This window comes from Thamnophis elegans, chromosome 12 (genome assembly GCF_009769535.1).
Source record: "Thamnophis elegans isolate rThaEle1 chromosome 12, rThaEle1.pri, whole genome shotgun sequence".
Lineage (NCBI taxonomy): Eukaryota > Metazoa > Chordata > Lepidosauria > Squamata > Colubridae > Thamnophis > Thamnophis elegans.
The window spans coordinates 4,109,905-4,125,372 of NC_045552.1; the positions used below are offsets into that span (position 1 = coordinate 4,109,905).

The 15,468-nt window shown below is 45.8% G+C and overlaps 1 protein-coding gene across 1 annotated transcript in view; it reads left to right on the plus strand.

Annotated features, from left to right (window-relative positions):
* Positions 1-15,468, plus strand: part of LOC116515659 (basal cell adhesion molecule-like) — a 70,637-nt gene that overhangs the window by 36,519 nt on the left and 18,650 nt on the right. The window contains exons 2-4 of the mRNA XM_032227802.1: positions 11,960-12,087; positions 12,207-12,423; positions 14,948-15,018. Coding sequence (XP_032083693.1) covers positions 11,960-12,087; positions 12,207-12,423; positions 14,948-15,018 — 416 coding nt within the window. The remainder of the gene's footprint in view (positions 1-11,959; positions 12,088-12,206; positions 12,424-14,947; positions 15,019-15,468) is intronic.

Consider the following 15,468-nt stretch of genomic DNA (forward strand, 5'->3'; position numbering starts at 1 on the left):
CTAGAACTCACCGTCTCCTCGTGATTGGCCCAAAATCACAAACCAGTTTTTGGGCCTAAAGTGGGACTAGAACTCACCACTTCCTGGTGATTGGCCCAAAGTCACCCAGCTGGCTTTCATAGCCAGGGCAGGACTAGAACTCTCCGTCTCCTGGTGATTGGGCCAAAGTCACCACCATGTCCAAAGTCGGGCTACAATTCCCAGCCTCCTGGTTTCTAGCCCTTGCCCCTTCACCACTACACCAGGCTGGCTTTCCAGTTATTTTCCAGTTTAACTTCTGCCACCAATTTTTCCCGATAATCTCCCATCCAAACGTCAACCGGATCCTAACCTACTTAGCTTCCAAATTCAACCAGCTATTGCTATTACCTGAAAGGACATTTCCCTGCAAGCCACGTGAAGTTTTGGAAGGGCCTTTTAGGAGCCGAGGTGGCGCAGTGGTTAGGGTGCAGCACTGCAGGCCACTTCAGCTGACTGTTATCTGCAGTTCAGCGGTTCTAATCTCACCGGCTCAAGGTTGACTCAGCCTTTTATCCTTCTGAGGAGGGGGAAATGAGGACCCGGATTGTTGTTGGGGACGATATGCTGACTCTGTAAACCACTTAGGGAGGGCTGAAAGCCCTATGAAGCGGTATATAAGTCTAACTGCTATTGCTATTGCTAATTATTAATCTAGCATCGTTATTCTTGGTTTAAATCCCATTATGTGCAGGTTGGGGCAGGAGGAAGCACTATGGACTCTGATGGAAAGAGACTTGGATAGCGCTTAGAAATTGCTACGGTCTTGTGGTTTAGCATATCCATTCTGTGCATCCAGCCAAAGAAGGCAGTCTGTTTTGCATCAATTAATAGGGCTGAAATGGACATATAATGGCTTCTTACAACATGCCTTTCTACAATTTTTTTTTTGGGTGGGGGGGGGGGAGAAATCGCTCTAGATTTTTTTCACTGCAAAAAATAAGAATCCTTTGGCAGCTTCCAAACTTTATTACAGCTGCGTCTTTTTTTTGATGAAGTGCAGGCCTCTGATATTATGGACCAAGGGTCAGCAACCCGTGGCCGCATGTGGCTCTTTCATCCCTCTGCTGTGTCTCCCTGTCACTCAAAGTATGGGTCACAACAGCCAACGTGCGACACCCACCCACGGCACGCGATTTATTGAGCTTTTTTGACCCCCAGTTGGCCAACTATGGATAAATCCAAGAGAAGTTTTAGAAAGAAACAGGACGTTTAATTCAACTACATATGCTAGTTTTGTGGCCACTCAGGAAATAGTTAGGCACTTTTTTTTTAAAGTGGTTCTATTGGACATATAGATAGATAGATAGATAGATAGATAGATAGATAGATAGATAGATAGATAGATAGATAGATAGATAGATAGTCTCTTATGACGAGCCGATAGACAGAGAATGGAAGCAGTGAGCTTCCGCCCATATTTGGGCATACCAGGGGTTGTAACACTAATTACATACCTATTTCCCTGGCTCAGCTGATAAAGGAGGAGAGCCTGTGGCTTAGTGGTTAACACATCTGCCTAATATGTAATACAGCCCAGGTTCGAATCCCAGTAAGGGTATGGCTAGCTGATGAGAGCTAAATAGCTTCAAATAGATCTATATTAGTCTCCCTTTATTTATTTATCTGCACAAATACAACACACAAACACACAAACACACAAACACACACACACACACACACACACACAATCACCAGTAAGCAGAGGAGAAAACCCTTCAAAGAGAGAATCTTGGCTCTGGGTCTGGCTTTGACAGTTTCAGATGGCACATGTGCTTGTTGTTGGTTTCATTAAATTTATGGTAGCCGTCCACTCCAGCAGCCTGGGATCAGCTTCGACCGCCACATTAGCAAAAAGCCTTAAAGCTGGCTAACCTGCAGCTGTTTATGCATAATTAACCTCATCTGCATACAATTTAGATGCGCTCAGTGGGGGGGGGGGGGAGAAACCGCGGCTGGTGCCCCGGAGGCACATACTGCATCGCATAATTGCAACATTACCACAACCGCCTTTGTGCATTTTCCATTGGGGGTGGGGTGGGGGGGTTGTTGTAGAATAAGACCTTCCCTTTCGTGCCTTAAGAAGCCTAGCTTAAGGCACAAATCCTTTGGGGGGGGGGCTGGAGAAAGCTGGACCGTTTCGTTTTGTTAAGTCCCTGTTAAGAGTTAGTTTGCAAAATAATTCTTTATTTTGTGTGTTTGTGCTCATGTTTCTTCTTTCTGGGTCTGTCTGTCTGTTTGTCTGTCTGCCTGCCTGCCTGCCTATCCATCCATCCATCCATCCATCCATCCATCCATCCATCCATCCATCCATCCAAGTACTACTCGACTCCTCCTCCTCCTCCTCCTCCTCCTCCAGCTCTTCCTCCTCTTCTTCTTCTTCCTCTTCTCCTCCTTCCCCTTCTTCTTCCTCCTCCCCCCTTTTCTCCTTTGCCATCCTACATCTCTTCTCCACCTTCTCCCTTTCTCCTTTCCCATCCTTCTCCTTCTCCATCCCTTCTCCTCCATCCCTTGTCCTTCATCCCTCCTCCTCTTCCTCCCCTCTCTCCCCTGCTTCCCCTTTTCCACTCCTTCTCCTCCATCCCTTGTCCTTCATCCCTCCTCCTCCTCCTCCCCTCTCTCCCCTGCTTCCCCTTTCCCACTCCTTCTCCTCCATCCTTTGTCCTCCTCCTGCGTGTCTCTACCCTCCTTCTCTTTGTCCTCTCCTCCAGATCTGGAGCTAGGAAAATCCAATTTTGAGCAGCTGCTCCTGGTTATCATTTCCTTGCCCAAAGCTTGCGGCTGGGGAAGTTCAAAAACTGTCCCTTGAGTTCTGAATGCCGAGCTTCTACGCAGTGAGAATAGCCCTCCATTCGAAAGCGTTCAGGAAGAAGAGGCTGCTTGCATCTAAAGGAAGGAAAAGGGCTTAAGGGGTGGGAGGCCCTATGGAATGCATGGCATCCTTCTGGGTCTGAATCTACATGGCTTGGAGCAGTGTTTTCCTCAAGCACAGCAACTGTAAGATATGTGGCCATTAACTCCCAGAATTCCCCGGCCACTGGCTTCGAGGCCTCGGTTTTTTTTTGCATGCACCGTGTCTTAACCTTCAAGCGTTTAGTTTTTCTCAATTCCTTCTTTTACGCAATTTTCCTCTTCTGCCGAGAACTTCTGGCCAGGTTGCATGTTTTTATTTTATTTTTTTCCTTCTTTCTCGTGACCAACGTCCTCTGGTTCTTGAAATCTCATAAACCCGGGATATTGCAACTACATCTTAAATATCAGTCAGTTTGCTCCGCGTCCGAATTTTGATCCTGGGGATGCTGCCACAGCCATAATGTCACATTTTATAGTGCCGTTGTAGTTTTGCAACAGTCCCTAACAGTACTGTTGTAACTCAAGGACTACTGGTAGATATAAATAAAATATGCTTTATCCTGGATTGGCAGAAAGCAATTTTTTATCTGATCACGTTGGGAGAATCATATTTTGGGTCAGGATTAGAATTGAAGCAACGCAACAGGAGAGACAGAGACTTCAATGGATATTTAGAACTGTAGAAAAAAACAATGGCTGCCAACCTGCCTTCCATTGAGGACCTGTACACTGCATGAGTGAAAAAGAGGGCTGGGAAAATATCTACAGACCCCTCGCATCCTGGACATAAATGGTTTCAACTGTCCTACCCTCAAAATGATGCAATAGGGCACTGCACACCAAGACAACTAGACACAAGGAGAGTTTTTCCCCCAACGCCATCCCTCTGCTAAACAACTAATTCCCACAACACTGTCAAATTATCTACTAAGACTGCGTTACTATTCTTCTCATCCTTCCTAATACCTATGTCTCCCCACTTATGACTATGACCATGTTGCTTGTATCTTTACAATTTATTTTGTTTTATTTGTTTCCTAGTATGATTTGATTGCTTATTAGTAACCCATGACTAGCACTAAGTATTAGTAACCCATGACTATCACTTGTATCTTATGATTCTTGATGAATGTATTTTATTTTATTTTTCTTTATGGAGACTGAGAGCATATGCACGAAAGACAAATTCCTTGTGTGTCCAATCACACTTGGCCAATAAAGAATTCTATACTATTCTATTCTATTCTATTCTTATTTCTAATTCTATTCCCTACTCTCTTCTCTTCTCTTCTCTTCTATTCTTTCCTAACCTATTCGATTCGATTTGATTCCATTCCATCCTATTCTATTTTCTGCCCTCTGTCCTCTATTCTCTATTCTACTCTTCTCCTCTCTTCTTTCCTATTCCATTCTATTCTATTCCTTATTCTATTCTATTCTATTTTCTGCCCTCTGTCCTCTATTCTCTATTCTACTCTTCTCTTTTCATCTCTTCTCTTCTTTCCTACTCCATTCCATTCTATTCTTTCCTATTCTATTCTATTCCTTATTCTATTCTATTTTCTGCCCTCTGTCCTCTATTCTCTATTCTACTCTTCTCTTTTCATCTCTTCTCTTCTTTCCTATTCCATTCTATTCTATTCCTTATTCTATTCTATTCCTTATTCTATTCTATTCTATTTTCTGTCCTCTGTTCTCTATTCTACTCTTCTCATCTCTTCTCTTCTATTCCATATTTCTACTCTACTCCATTCAATTCTATTAGGCTCTTTATAAAAGAGAGCTGGGAACAGGCCCACAACATACCCTCCCTCCTCCCCCCCAAATGTTTTGCCTAGAGAGTTTATCTATCTCAAACACAGGATGTCAGAACACAAACTAAAATTCTCGCAAGGGAGCTGTTTTTAGCAGCAACCTTGAATGCTTCAAACCGTGCCCTTCCTCTCTCTTAAATCAAAATGCAATCAGGTTCCTTGATCGCAGCCACTGCTGGACTTCAACTCCCAGAATTCCCCAGCCAGCCAAGTCCAGCCGTTTTCAGATTGTTGAGGTTTTGAGGCACGCTGAAATAGAAGAATGCACACACACACACACACACACACACACACACACACACAAAAACACAAACACAAACAAACACATACAGAGAGACAATATTTGCAACTAAAATCTTTCTTCAAGTCAGAATAAAAAGAGAATTTCGCTATCTCAACAACTGGTAGATTTCAGCTCCCAGAATTCCCCAGCCAGCATGGCTGACTGGGGAATTCTGGGAGTTGAAGTCCACCCATCTTAAAAGTGGCTGAGATTTGAGACCCACTACAGTAGGAAAAAAATTCCCTGAAAATAAGTCCAAGAAGATAAAAAATGAGAAAGAATAACTTGCAACTAAAACTTTTCTTCTTTTCAAGTCCAAATGCAGTAGAAATCGCATTTCTCAACTCAGCAAAATGGCTGGCTGGGGAATTCTGGGAGTTGAAGTCCACTTGAAGATACTAGGGTTGACCCACACACTCGTTGTGACACGTCCAAAGAAAGTCCTCGGGATGGGAAGGCTGTGCGGGAATATTTGCAACTAAAATCTTTCACCAGGTAGCTCAGCCGCTTACACATCTTTGCCGCAGGGCCTCTTGGCGTATTAAGATCCTCAGGGGGGGCTCCGGTTTGAGTAACGCTGGGAAGAAACGTGTTTTAATTTGGCCTCCCTGGTCTTTCAGGGCTGGAAGGTTTTAATGCAATTCTCTCTTCTCACCTTCCTTCGGAGGTCTTGCGATAGTTGTGTGGAATGGAAAGTAAGTCTGCTGATGTTTTAATCCAGGGGTGGGAACAATGGCTCTTTTATGGCTTGTGGACTTCAACTCCCAGAATTCCTGGGCCATCCCTCCCTCCCTCTCCTTCCTTCCTCCCTCCCTCCCTTCCTTCTTTCCTTCCTTCCTTCCTTCCTTCTTTCCTTTTCTCTCTTTCTTCCTTCTCCCTCCTTCCTCCCTTCTTTCACCTTCCCCCCCTTCCTTTGTTCCTTCCTTTATTCCTCCATCCCTCTCTCCTTCCTTCCTTCCTTCCTTCCTTCCTTCCTCTCTTCCTCCCTCACCTTCCTTCATTCCCTCCCTCCTCTCTTTCCTTTCCCTCTCCTTCCTCCCTTCATTCATTCCGCCTCCCTCCTTCCGTCTCCTTCCTTCCTTCGTTCCTTCCTTCCTTTTCTCTCTTTCTTCCTTCTCCCTCCTTCCTCCCTTCTTTCCCCCTCCCTCCTTCCCTCCCCTTCCTTTGTTCCTTCCTTTATTCCTCCATCCTTCTCTCCTTCCTTCCTTCCTCTCTTCCTCCCTCACCTTCCTTCGTTCCCTCCCTCCTCTCCTTCTTCCTTTCCCCCTCCTTCCTCCCTTCATTTTTTCCGCCTCCCTCCTTCCCTCTCCTTCCTTTGTTCCTCCCTTCTTCCTTCCTCCCTTTCTTCCTCCCTCACCTTCCTTCCTTCCATTCCCCCTTCCCTCTCTCCCTTCCTTCCCGCTTCCTTCCTCCACCCTTTTTCCCTTTCTTTTCCTTTCTCTTTCTTCTCTTTCTCTTTATTTTTTCTATTTTTCTTTCTCTCTATTCTTTCCTTCGTTTCCTTCCTTCTTTCCTTTCATTCATTCTCTTTCTTTCTTTCTCTCCTCTTCCTTTCTCTTGTCTTTCTTTTTCTTTTCTCTATTTGTTCCTCCTCTCTTTCTTTCACTATCTTCCTTCTTTCCTCTCCCCCCCCCCCCCACAGTCCACTTTGCCAGCTGCTTCCCTGGCACTGAGGAGTTTCTGGGCACCTTGCCTTGCAAGAATTCCCCTTCCTGCTCTCCAACGGGGAGGGGGGGGGGGAGAGATGAAAGCAGCCCCTCCTCCTCCTCCTCCTCCTCCTCCTCCTCCTCCTCCTCCTCTCTTCTCAGCCCCCCCTCCCTTTCCACCCACCCCAATTTGGAGGGATTTATCTGGGAACAAAGCCCTGAGTGCCAGCCTGGAATCTCAAGCAGCTGCTCCTTGCTCGGCTGCTGTGGGGGCCTTTCATATCCTGGATCGCCTCCCCCCCCCTTTCGCCCCCCCTTTTGCAGAGGCAAAGAGCTGCTTTATTTCTCTCCTGCCCCCCCCCCCCCGCCCCTCCATCCCAGCCCATATTTATTCAAGATTGCCTTAAGAGGGGCCAGGGGCATATAATAACTGTTTGACACTGTAAGTAGGAGAAAGGGAAAGGCTGTTGGCTGGGCTGTGGTTTACCACATCCAGAAGGGAAAAAGACAGAAGTTTCTTTCTCTCGCGGTGCTGGATCGTACCCTCTGCCTTCAAAGCACTTCGGGAATACTTGTCACTGTACAGGATCCTGCCTATTTCCACCGTCAAGAAGGGAAGATTTTAATAGAACTGCCATACAAGTCCATCTTTCGCTGTCCCGTTGGTTTTGATGCCATTTTTAGCATGGCTAAAATTAAGAGCTTTTCCCCCTTTTCTTTTCAAGCCCTTAAAAGTGAAAATCTAGAAATTGGGACTGGCAGGTTTTACAGCACCAGGCCTTGGCTGAACGTTAATATCTATCTAATATCCCAATATCTAATACCTACCTACCTATCTAGTTTCTATACCACCCATCTCACCTAAGTGTATAATGTACAAATAACATCATAAAATAGTACAAAAACCTGACACAATTAAAAACCACCCATTTAAAAAACAAAAACAAATTAAAAACACAGTTAAAAGCACAGTTAAAAACAGTAACCATAGTTTCCTTGGGCAACTAGGAGGCTACAAAACAAGTCGTTTCTTTGCAGTCCAACACAATTTCTCCTGATTTTCTAGAGAGACCCATGGACTTGGCATTTTTTTTCTTTTGGGGGAGGGGCTGCCTTGTCTTCCCAGGTTCACCTACATTTTGGGATTTCTTTGTGGTCTCCGGTCCAAGAGCTCATGATAGAAGGTAGATGATAGATAGATAGATAGATAGATAGATAGATAGATAGATAGATAGATAGATAGATAGATAGATAGATATGGTAGGTAGGTAGGTAGGTAGGTAGGTAGATGATAGATAGATAGATAGATAGATAGATAGATAGATAGATAGATAGACAGACAGACAGACAGACAGACAGATAGATATGGTGGGTAGGTAGGTAGATTAGAGAGAGAGAGAGAGAGAGAGAGAGAGAGAGAGAGAGAGAGAGAGAGAGAGATAGAGATAGATAGATAGATAGATAGATATGGTAGGTAGGTAGGTAGGTAGGTAGGTAGGTAGATGATAGATAGATAGATAGATAGATAGATAGATAGATAGATAGATAGATAGATAGATAGATAGAGATAGATAGACAGACAGACAGACAGACAGACAGATAGATATGGTGGGTAGGTAGGTAGATTAGAGAGAGAGAGAGAGAGAGAGAGAGAGAGAGATAGATAGATAGATAGATAGATAGATAGATAGATAGATAGATATTAGAGAGAGAGAGAGAGATTAGAGAGATAGATAGAGATAGAAATAGAGAGAGAGAGAGATACATAGATAGATTAGAGAGATAGAGATAGAGACAGAGAGAGGGAGAGATAGATGATTGATAGATAGATAGATAGATAGATAGATAGATAGATAGATAGATAGATAGATAGATAGATATGGTAGGTAGGTAGGTAGGTAGATATGGTAGGTAGGTAGATACATAGATAGATAATGGATGGGTGACTGGATGGGTGACTGGATGGATGATACAGGAATGGATGGATGGATAATGGATCAGAAAGATAGATAGATAGATAGATAGATAGATAGATAGATAGATAGATAGATAAATAGATAGATAGATAGATAGATAGATAGATAAAAGTAAATTGGTAAATGATAGATAGAGAAAGAGCAATGGATGGGTGGCTGGATGGCAGGTGGATGAATGAAAGAGGGATGGATGGATGATACTGCAGATAGATAGATAGATAGATAGATAGATAGATAGATAGATAGATAGATGATAGATAGATAGATAGATAGATAGATAGATAGATAGATAGATAGATAGATAGATAGATAGATAGATTGATTATAGTGGATGAATGGCAGATGGATGAATGAAAGAGGAATGGATGGATGATATTGCAGATAGAGAGAGAGAGATAATAGTAAATAGGTAAATGATAGATGATGGATGGATGGGGAGAGAGCAATGGATGGATGGGTGTATGATAGAGGAATGGATTGATGGATAATGGAAGATAGACAGACAGACAGACACTGCATGCCTTTTACAAGCAGCTGGTGCCTCGAGCTGCATAGATAGACCTCTAGTCTCATTGACGAACCCGGCCTTTCACAAGGGATATCAGGCTAGATTTTGGTGAGAACCTAGTGATCTTTCCTTGTTGGATCCAGCAGCTTGGGGGAAAAAAAGTGAACAGATCTCTCCAAACTGCCTAAGCCAGAACAGGGACCGGATTGGTCAGATCATCTGCGCTAGGCCGCAAGTCGGCTTACTACCCACCCACGGAGTAAATTGCAATTCATCGAATCTCGACATTTCAATTGAATTTAAATTTGTCCTGCCCTTCACTATGTCCCCATTTCCGACAAGTTTGCAAACCGAGCAGTGGCTACCGCTGGGCGCAGCCCCAAAAGTTGGGCCGCTTGATTTGTGAGAGCTGAAAAATCTTCAAGGGTTTTGGCGGCGTGCGCCAGCCCTTTGAATGGAGAACCCCACATTGTTTTCTGTGGCGAAGGAAATGCAAAATGAAATGATGTGCATTTCCCATTTAGGGATTTCTGTGTTCTTTAACTGGGACGGGCCTTTGGAGCAGGGATGCTGGATATTTTTAGCAAGGCTGAAGGAAAAGAAGCTGAGGTTACTCTCCAGCTACAAAACCTGGGAAGGCTTTTCAGCTGCAATGTCCCGACAGCCAAGGGAGGACACGAAACGGGGGGCAGTTTGCATGCTTGGGAGTGAATTGGCGGTGAGTCCGAAACTTAGCAGAACAAAAAGGGAACTTTTCTTTTTCAACGGGGAAAAAAATGGACAGTCTTGCCATCTCGGTGAGGAATGCAGGCCTCACTATCTACTTTTGATATACGCAGAATTTAGAGCACCTTTTTGTCAACTTTGGCCATTTTAAATGGGGTGGACTTCAACTCCCAGAATTCAACTCCCAGACTTCAACTCCCAGCATGGCTGGCTGGGGAATTCTGGGAATTGAAGTCCACCCATCTTAGAGGGGCCACGCTTGAGAAACACTGATCTATAGAGATTGTCAGTGGTTCATTACGGCTAATCCTCATCTTATAACTCTTTGTTTAGCGACCATATGATGTTGCAATAACTTCCGGGGGTGGGGGAACTGGTTCTCACACTTACGATGGTCACAGAATCCCCACGGTCACAGTAATCAAAAATCCAGGCGATTGGTAACTGCCATATATTTATGGGCTGTATGATTCAAAAAATTAAATAAAAAAGCAACTTAGGCACGATTTGCTGCTCCCAGATCAGGAGGCGGGAGAATCACGTGCCTCCTTTGCATAAGGAATTTTTAGCCTTTTAACCCTTGCTTAACTGAGCAAGGGTTAAAGGGTGAAAAATTCCTTATGCAAAGGAGGCCCATAGTTCTCTCGCCTCCCCCTGCAGTTAGCACTAAGCAGACTCAGGGTCATCCACTGTGACTCTGGAGTCTAGCAGCAACTACCTGAGCCTTTTTAATTATTTTAATTATTCTTTTCTTTTCCTCATGACACTGGTGAGGCCCCGCCTCCCCTGACTGCACGTCCCTGGTTGTATCAGCATCATTTGTGACCTTCCCAAATGACATCTGACCAGCAAAACCAAATTTTTTTTGGGGGGAGGCACATTTTCTTAATGACCTTATTGTGATTCAACTGCAGTGATTCTCTTAATAACCATGACCAAAAAAAGGCCATAAAATCGGGCAGGACTCACTTAACAACCATCTGTGCTTCGCAACAGAAATTCTGGTCCCAAATATCGTCATACGTCAAGGACTTACGGGGGAATTGCAATTCAGATCTTCTGCTTTTGCTCCTCCTGATCCAAACTTTTTTGGATTGTAGTAACCACCGCAGTGAGGTAGCTTTCTAAGGTTGTAATTGCCTGAAAAATTCCTAAGGCAACAGCGTTGAAAACTTGACCCAAATTAGACAGAAGGGCCAAGTTAGTCAACCGTGGTCTTGCTTGGATGCCCTTCTGACCTACGCTTCCATAGAAAGCAAGAAGCAAAATTTTGGTCCCAACAAAACCTCTTTTATTTACATCCTTTCATTCACAAGTCCGCAAGGCTTGGCAAACAGTCTTTCAGAGGAATATTTATCAAGACGAACCTTATCTCGCTTGGAGAACTGCTAGATAACTAGTTTCCAAACGCAGAGCAAGGCAAAACTTGGCACAGAGTCTCTTATAGTCATAAACAGAACTTTCCACTCTTGAAACAACCGAAGGGACAAATTGTTTCCTGCAAAAGCCCCCTCCCCATTCGCTCCTCTTTTGTGTCCTATGGGAGGGGCCAATCACCTCCAAGGTGTGGCTTTACTCCCAAGTCGACCCTCCTTTCTTAGCTGTTCTTGTCTTCTGGCAGCCCTGCGCATGTGCACACTGGGAACAGGCTCCAGCTGTTCTTTTGCCTCACTGCAGTCTACCTCGCTCTCTGCCCTCGTCTGAGCTTTCCTCAGACCCCAGGACTGGCCCATGTTCTTCCCCAACCTCCTCACTTTTCGACTCTGCTGCCACAACTGTGGGCCACAACAGCTGCTGGCTGCCTCAGAGCCCAACCTGGTCATCTGAAGAGTGGGAGGGAAGAAGCAGGGACCAAGCATAATTAGGAAGCAGTTGGTGATCCCATCATATCTGGAAGGCCTTCATGCCAACCAGAGCTGGACCTTGAGCGGCACTTCTAGAGCAGTGTTTCTCAACCTTGGCAACTTGAAGATGTCTGGACTTCATCCGCTGGCTGGGGAATTCTGGGAGTTGAAGTCCAGACATCTTCAAGTTGCCAAGGTTGAGAAACACTGTTCTAGAGGACTTTCTTGGTCTTCTGAGGCCTTCTGATGTTTGTTGAGTCCTTCTGATGGCCCTTTTCTTCTCCCCTGCAGGATGCCAGGCGAAGGTCCAGGTGTCTATGGTAGCCGAGATGGAGGTGGTTATGGGCCAGCAGGTGCCCATTTTCTGCCCTTACACGGGGGTGGAAGAGCAGGATTACCCCCTGGTGGAATGGTTCACTGTGAGTATTGTGGGTTTGCCAAGGGGAAGAGGGCACGGGAGCGTCCACGGATGAAGTCCACCTCTATAGGAGCAGAGGTGGGAGGAACCCATAAACACGTCCGTGTGTCAAACTTCCAGATGGACAAGACAAGGAGCAAGCAGCTGCGTGTGGCCTACAACGACAAGGGCAAGGTAGGAGTGGACAGAGGAACGGAGTATACGGAACGGGTCTTCATGGATGCCAACAACAGCCTGGTCATCACTGCCATCGACGTGAATGACGAGAAGTTGTTCTCCTGCCAAGTGACCAGCGGTTTCGGAAGTGACACTGGGAGGACCCAACTCAAGGTCTTCGGTAAGAGAATCTATATTCGTTGTTTCTATCCCGCCGTTATTATTTCTTATGAATAACTCAAGGTGGCAAACATTTAATATCCCTCCTTCCTTATCTTTCCCCCACAACAACAACAACAACCCTGTGAGGTGGGTGGAGCAGAGAGAATGGAATTGGCCCAAAGTCACCCAAGTTGGCTTTGATGCCTAACGCGGAGCTAGAACTCACAGCCTCCTGGTGATTGGCCCTAGGTCTCCCACCTGGCTTGTGTGCCTAAGATAGAACTAGAATTCAGTCTCTCCTGGTGATTGCCCTAAGTCACCCATCCTCCATTCATGCCTAAGGTGGGACTAGAATTCACTGTCTCCTAGTGATGGGCCCAAAGATTCCCATCCGGCATTCATGCCTAAGGCGGGACTAGAACTAACTGTCTCCTGGTGATTGGGCCAAAGATTCCCATCCGGCATTCATGCCTAAGGCGGGACTAGAACTCACTGTCTCCTAGTGATGGGCCCAAAGTCTCCCATCCGGCATTCATGCCTAAGGTGGGACTAGAACTCACTGTCCCCTGGTGATTGGCCCAAAGTCTCCCATCCGTCATTCATGCCTAAGGTGGGACTAGAACTCACTGTCCCCTGGTGATTGGCCCAAAGTCTCCCATCCGACATTCATGCCTAAGGCGGGACTAGAACTCACTGTCCCCTGGTGATTGGCCCAAAGTCTCCCATCCGGCATTCATGCCTAAGGCGGGACTAGAACTCACTGTCCCATGGTGATTGGCCCAAAGTCTCCCATCCTGTTCATGCCTAAGGCGGGACTAGAACTCACTGTCCCATGGTGATTGGCCCAAAGTCACACACACATACATCCATTCTACGCTGTCTCTCTTCCCCATCTGCAGCAATCCCCACCTCTCCCCACTCGCTTTGCTTCATTTGCTTTTGCTCCCTGATGGGATTCGGAGAGATGCTTAAAAAAACTCAGCGGGCGCAAACAGAAGCAGCTGTGTTTGCCCGACACCTTCATTGCTGACAAACGGAAAACACTCAATCATTTCCCATTCTTTGACCAAACAGCAATGGCTGAACTTAAGTTCCTGGAACCCTGCTCTGGTTTATTACTTTTTCCTGGCTGGTTTCTTTTTGTGTTTTCTTTGATGGGAAGGTTTGTTTTATAACGTTGTGCCAAGACAAAGCTTTGGATTTGCAAGTATACCTCAGCCTGGGGGGGCATTTAGAGCTCTGGTTCTCAACCTGGCCCACTTTTAAGATGGGTGGACTTCAACTCCCACAATTCCCCAGCCATCTGGCTGGGGAATTCTGGGAGTTGAAGTCCACCCATCTTGAAAAGTGGGCCAGTTTGGTTTAGATGAGTGTTGGCGAGCCTTTTCGGCATCGAGTGCCAAAACTGGAGCATATGCGCAGGGGAGCCTGGGCCAGTCCTGGAGTCTGGGGAAGGCTCTGAGGAGGGCTCTGTGTCGGAGGCAGAAATGAGGCCAAGGCTGTCTGACATTTATCAGCTGCCTTCAGAGTCAGACATCAGTGAGGCAGAAGAACAGCTGGAGCCTATTCCCAGTGTGTGCATGGACAGAGTTGCCAGACGAAGGAAACTGCTAAGGAGCAAGGGAGTAAGGCCACGGGTGGACGATGAATGGCCCCTCCCAGAGGGAATAAAAGAGGAGCGAAAGGGGAGTGGAGTTTGCAGGAGACAATTAGTTCTCTTCATTGGTTCGTGACTCTCCGAGACTCCTTGCCAAGTTCTGCAGATATTGGCCTGGCAGCTCTCCAAGCCAGATAAGGTCTGTGGCTCTAAATCCTCCCAAGCCAGATAAGGTCTGTGACCGTAAATCCTCCCTTGGATGTGAATGAGCAGAATTCACTGTCAGTTAATAAAAGGTTTTTTTGTCGGGACAAGGAGTTTGCTTCAGGTCCTTGGGAAGCCTCGTTCAAAACTCCTTCCTTCCTTCCTTCCTTCCTTCCTTCCCTCCCTCCCTCCCTCCCTCCCTCCCTCTGTCCCTCCTTCCTTCCTTCCTTCCTTCCTTCCTTCCTTCCTTCCTTCCTTCCTTCCTTCCTTCCTTCCTTCCTTCCTTCCTTCCTTCCTTCCTTCCTTCCTGTAAGAATGCAGCATTGCAGGCTAATTCTGCCCACTGCCAGTACTCCTTCCTTCCTTCCCTTTCCTCCCTCCCTCCACCCAACACAGCCAAGTGACTTACAACTCTAAACTTGTAAAACGATTAAATCTATTTTTTTTAAAAAAAAAATGCAAACAATAAAACCACAAAATAAATAAATAGACACAAACGGCAGCGGTGATGATTAATCAGCTAAGAGTGGAGCCAAGTCACGGAGGGGAATCCTTAGCGCTTAAACAAACTTGCTTTGCAATGGAGGTTTTGGTTGCAGCTTCGGTCACAACTGGACATCTGTATTTTAGTGGGGGAAGAAATTTCGCCACCTCAGGATGCCGAGACTTAACTAACAAGCCGGTCGCCTATTTTGGCCCGCTCTCTGGATCTCTCTCTCTGACCAATTGGCTCTCTTCATAGATCCACCCGAACCCCCTGAGCTCACGCAGAACTCCGGGACCCTCTCTGTCACTGCTGATGTTGCTTTGGAGGTGAGTTTGTCTCTCTTTAAATGCAGGGAGGATGTTTACAGTAGTCCTTTTTTATTTTTTTCACTTTCATAACACATAATCACATGTATACTATTATACAGCCAACATTGTATTGTATTATTAAATGTTTACATCAATTTGTCTTACCATCCACTCCCAAAAACAATTATTGGCTCTTCTGCTCTCCGTACACCATATTTGCACTGTATCCATCACTTTCTTCTCCCTCTCTCCTCACCCTCCCTCCCTCCTTTCTTCCCTCCGTCATCCCTCTGTTCTCTACTTCCCCTTCCTCTCTCCTTCTCCTCTCTCCCCTTTCCACGCCGCCTTTCTCTCCTCCTCTTAGCAATAGCAGTTAGACTTATATACCGCTTCATGGGGCTTTCAGCCCTCTCTAAGCGGTGTACAGAGTCAGCATATCGCCCCCACACAATCTGGGTTCTCATTTTA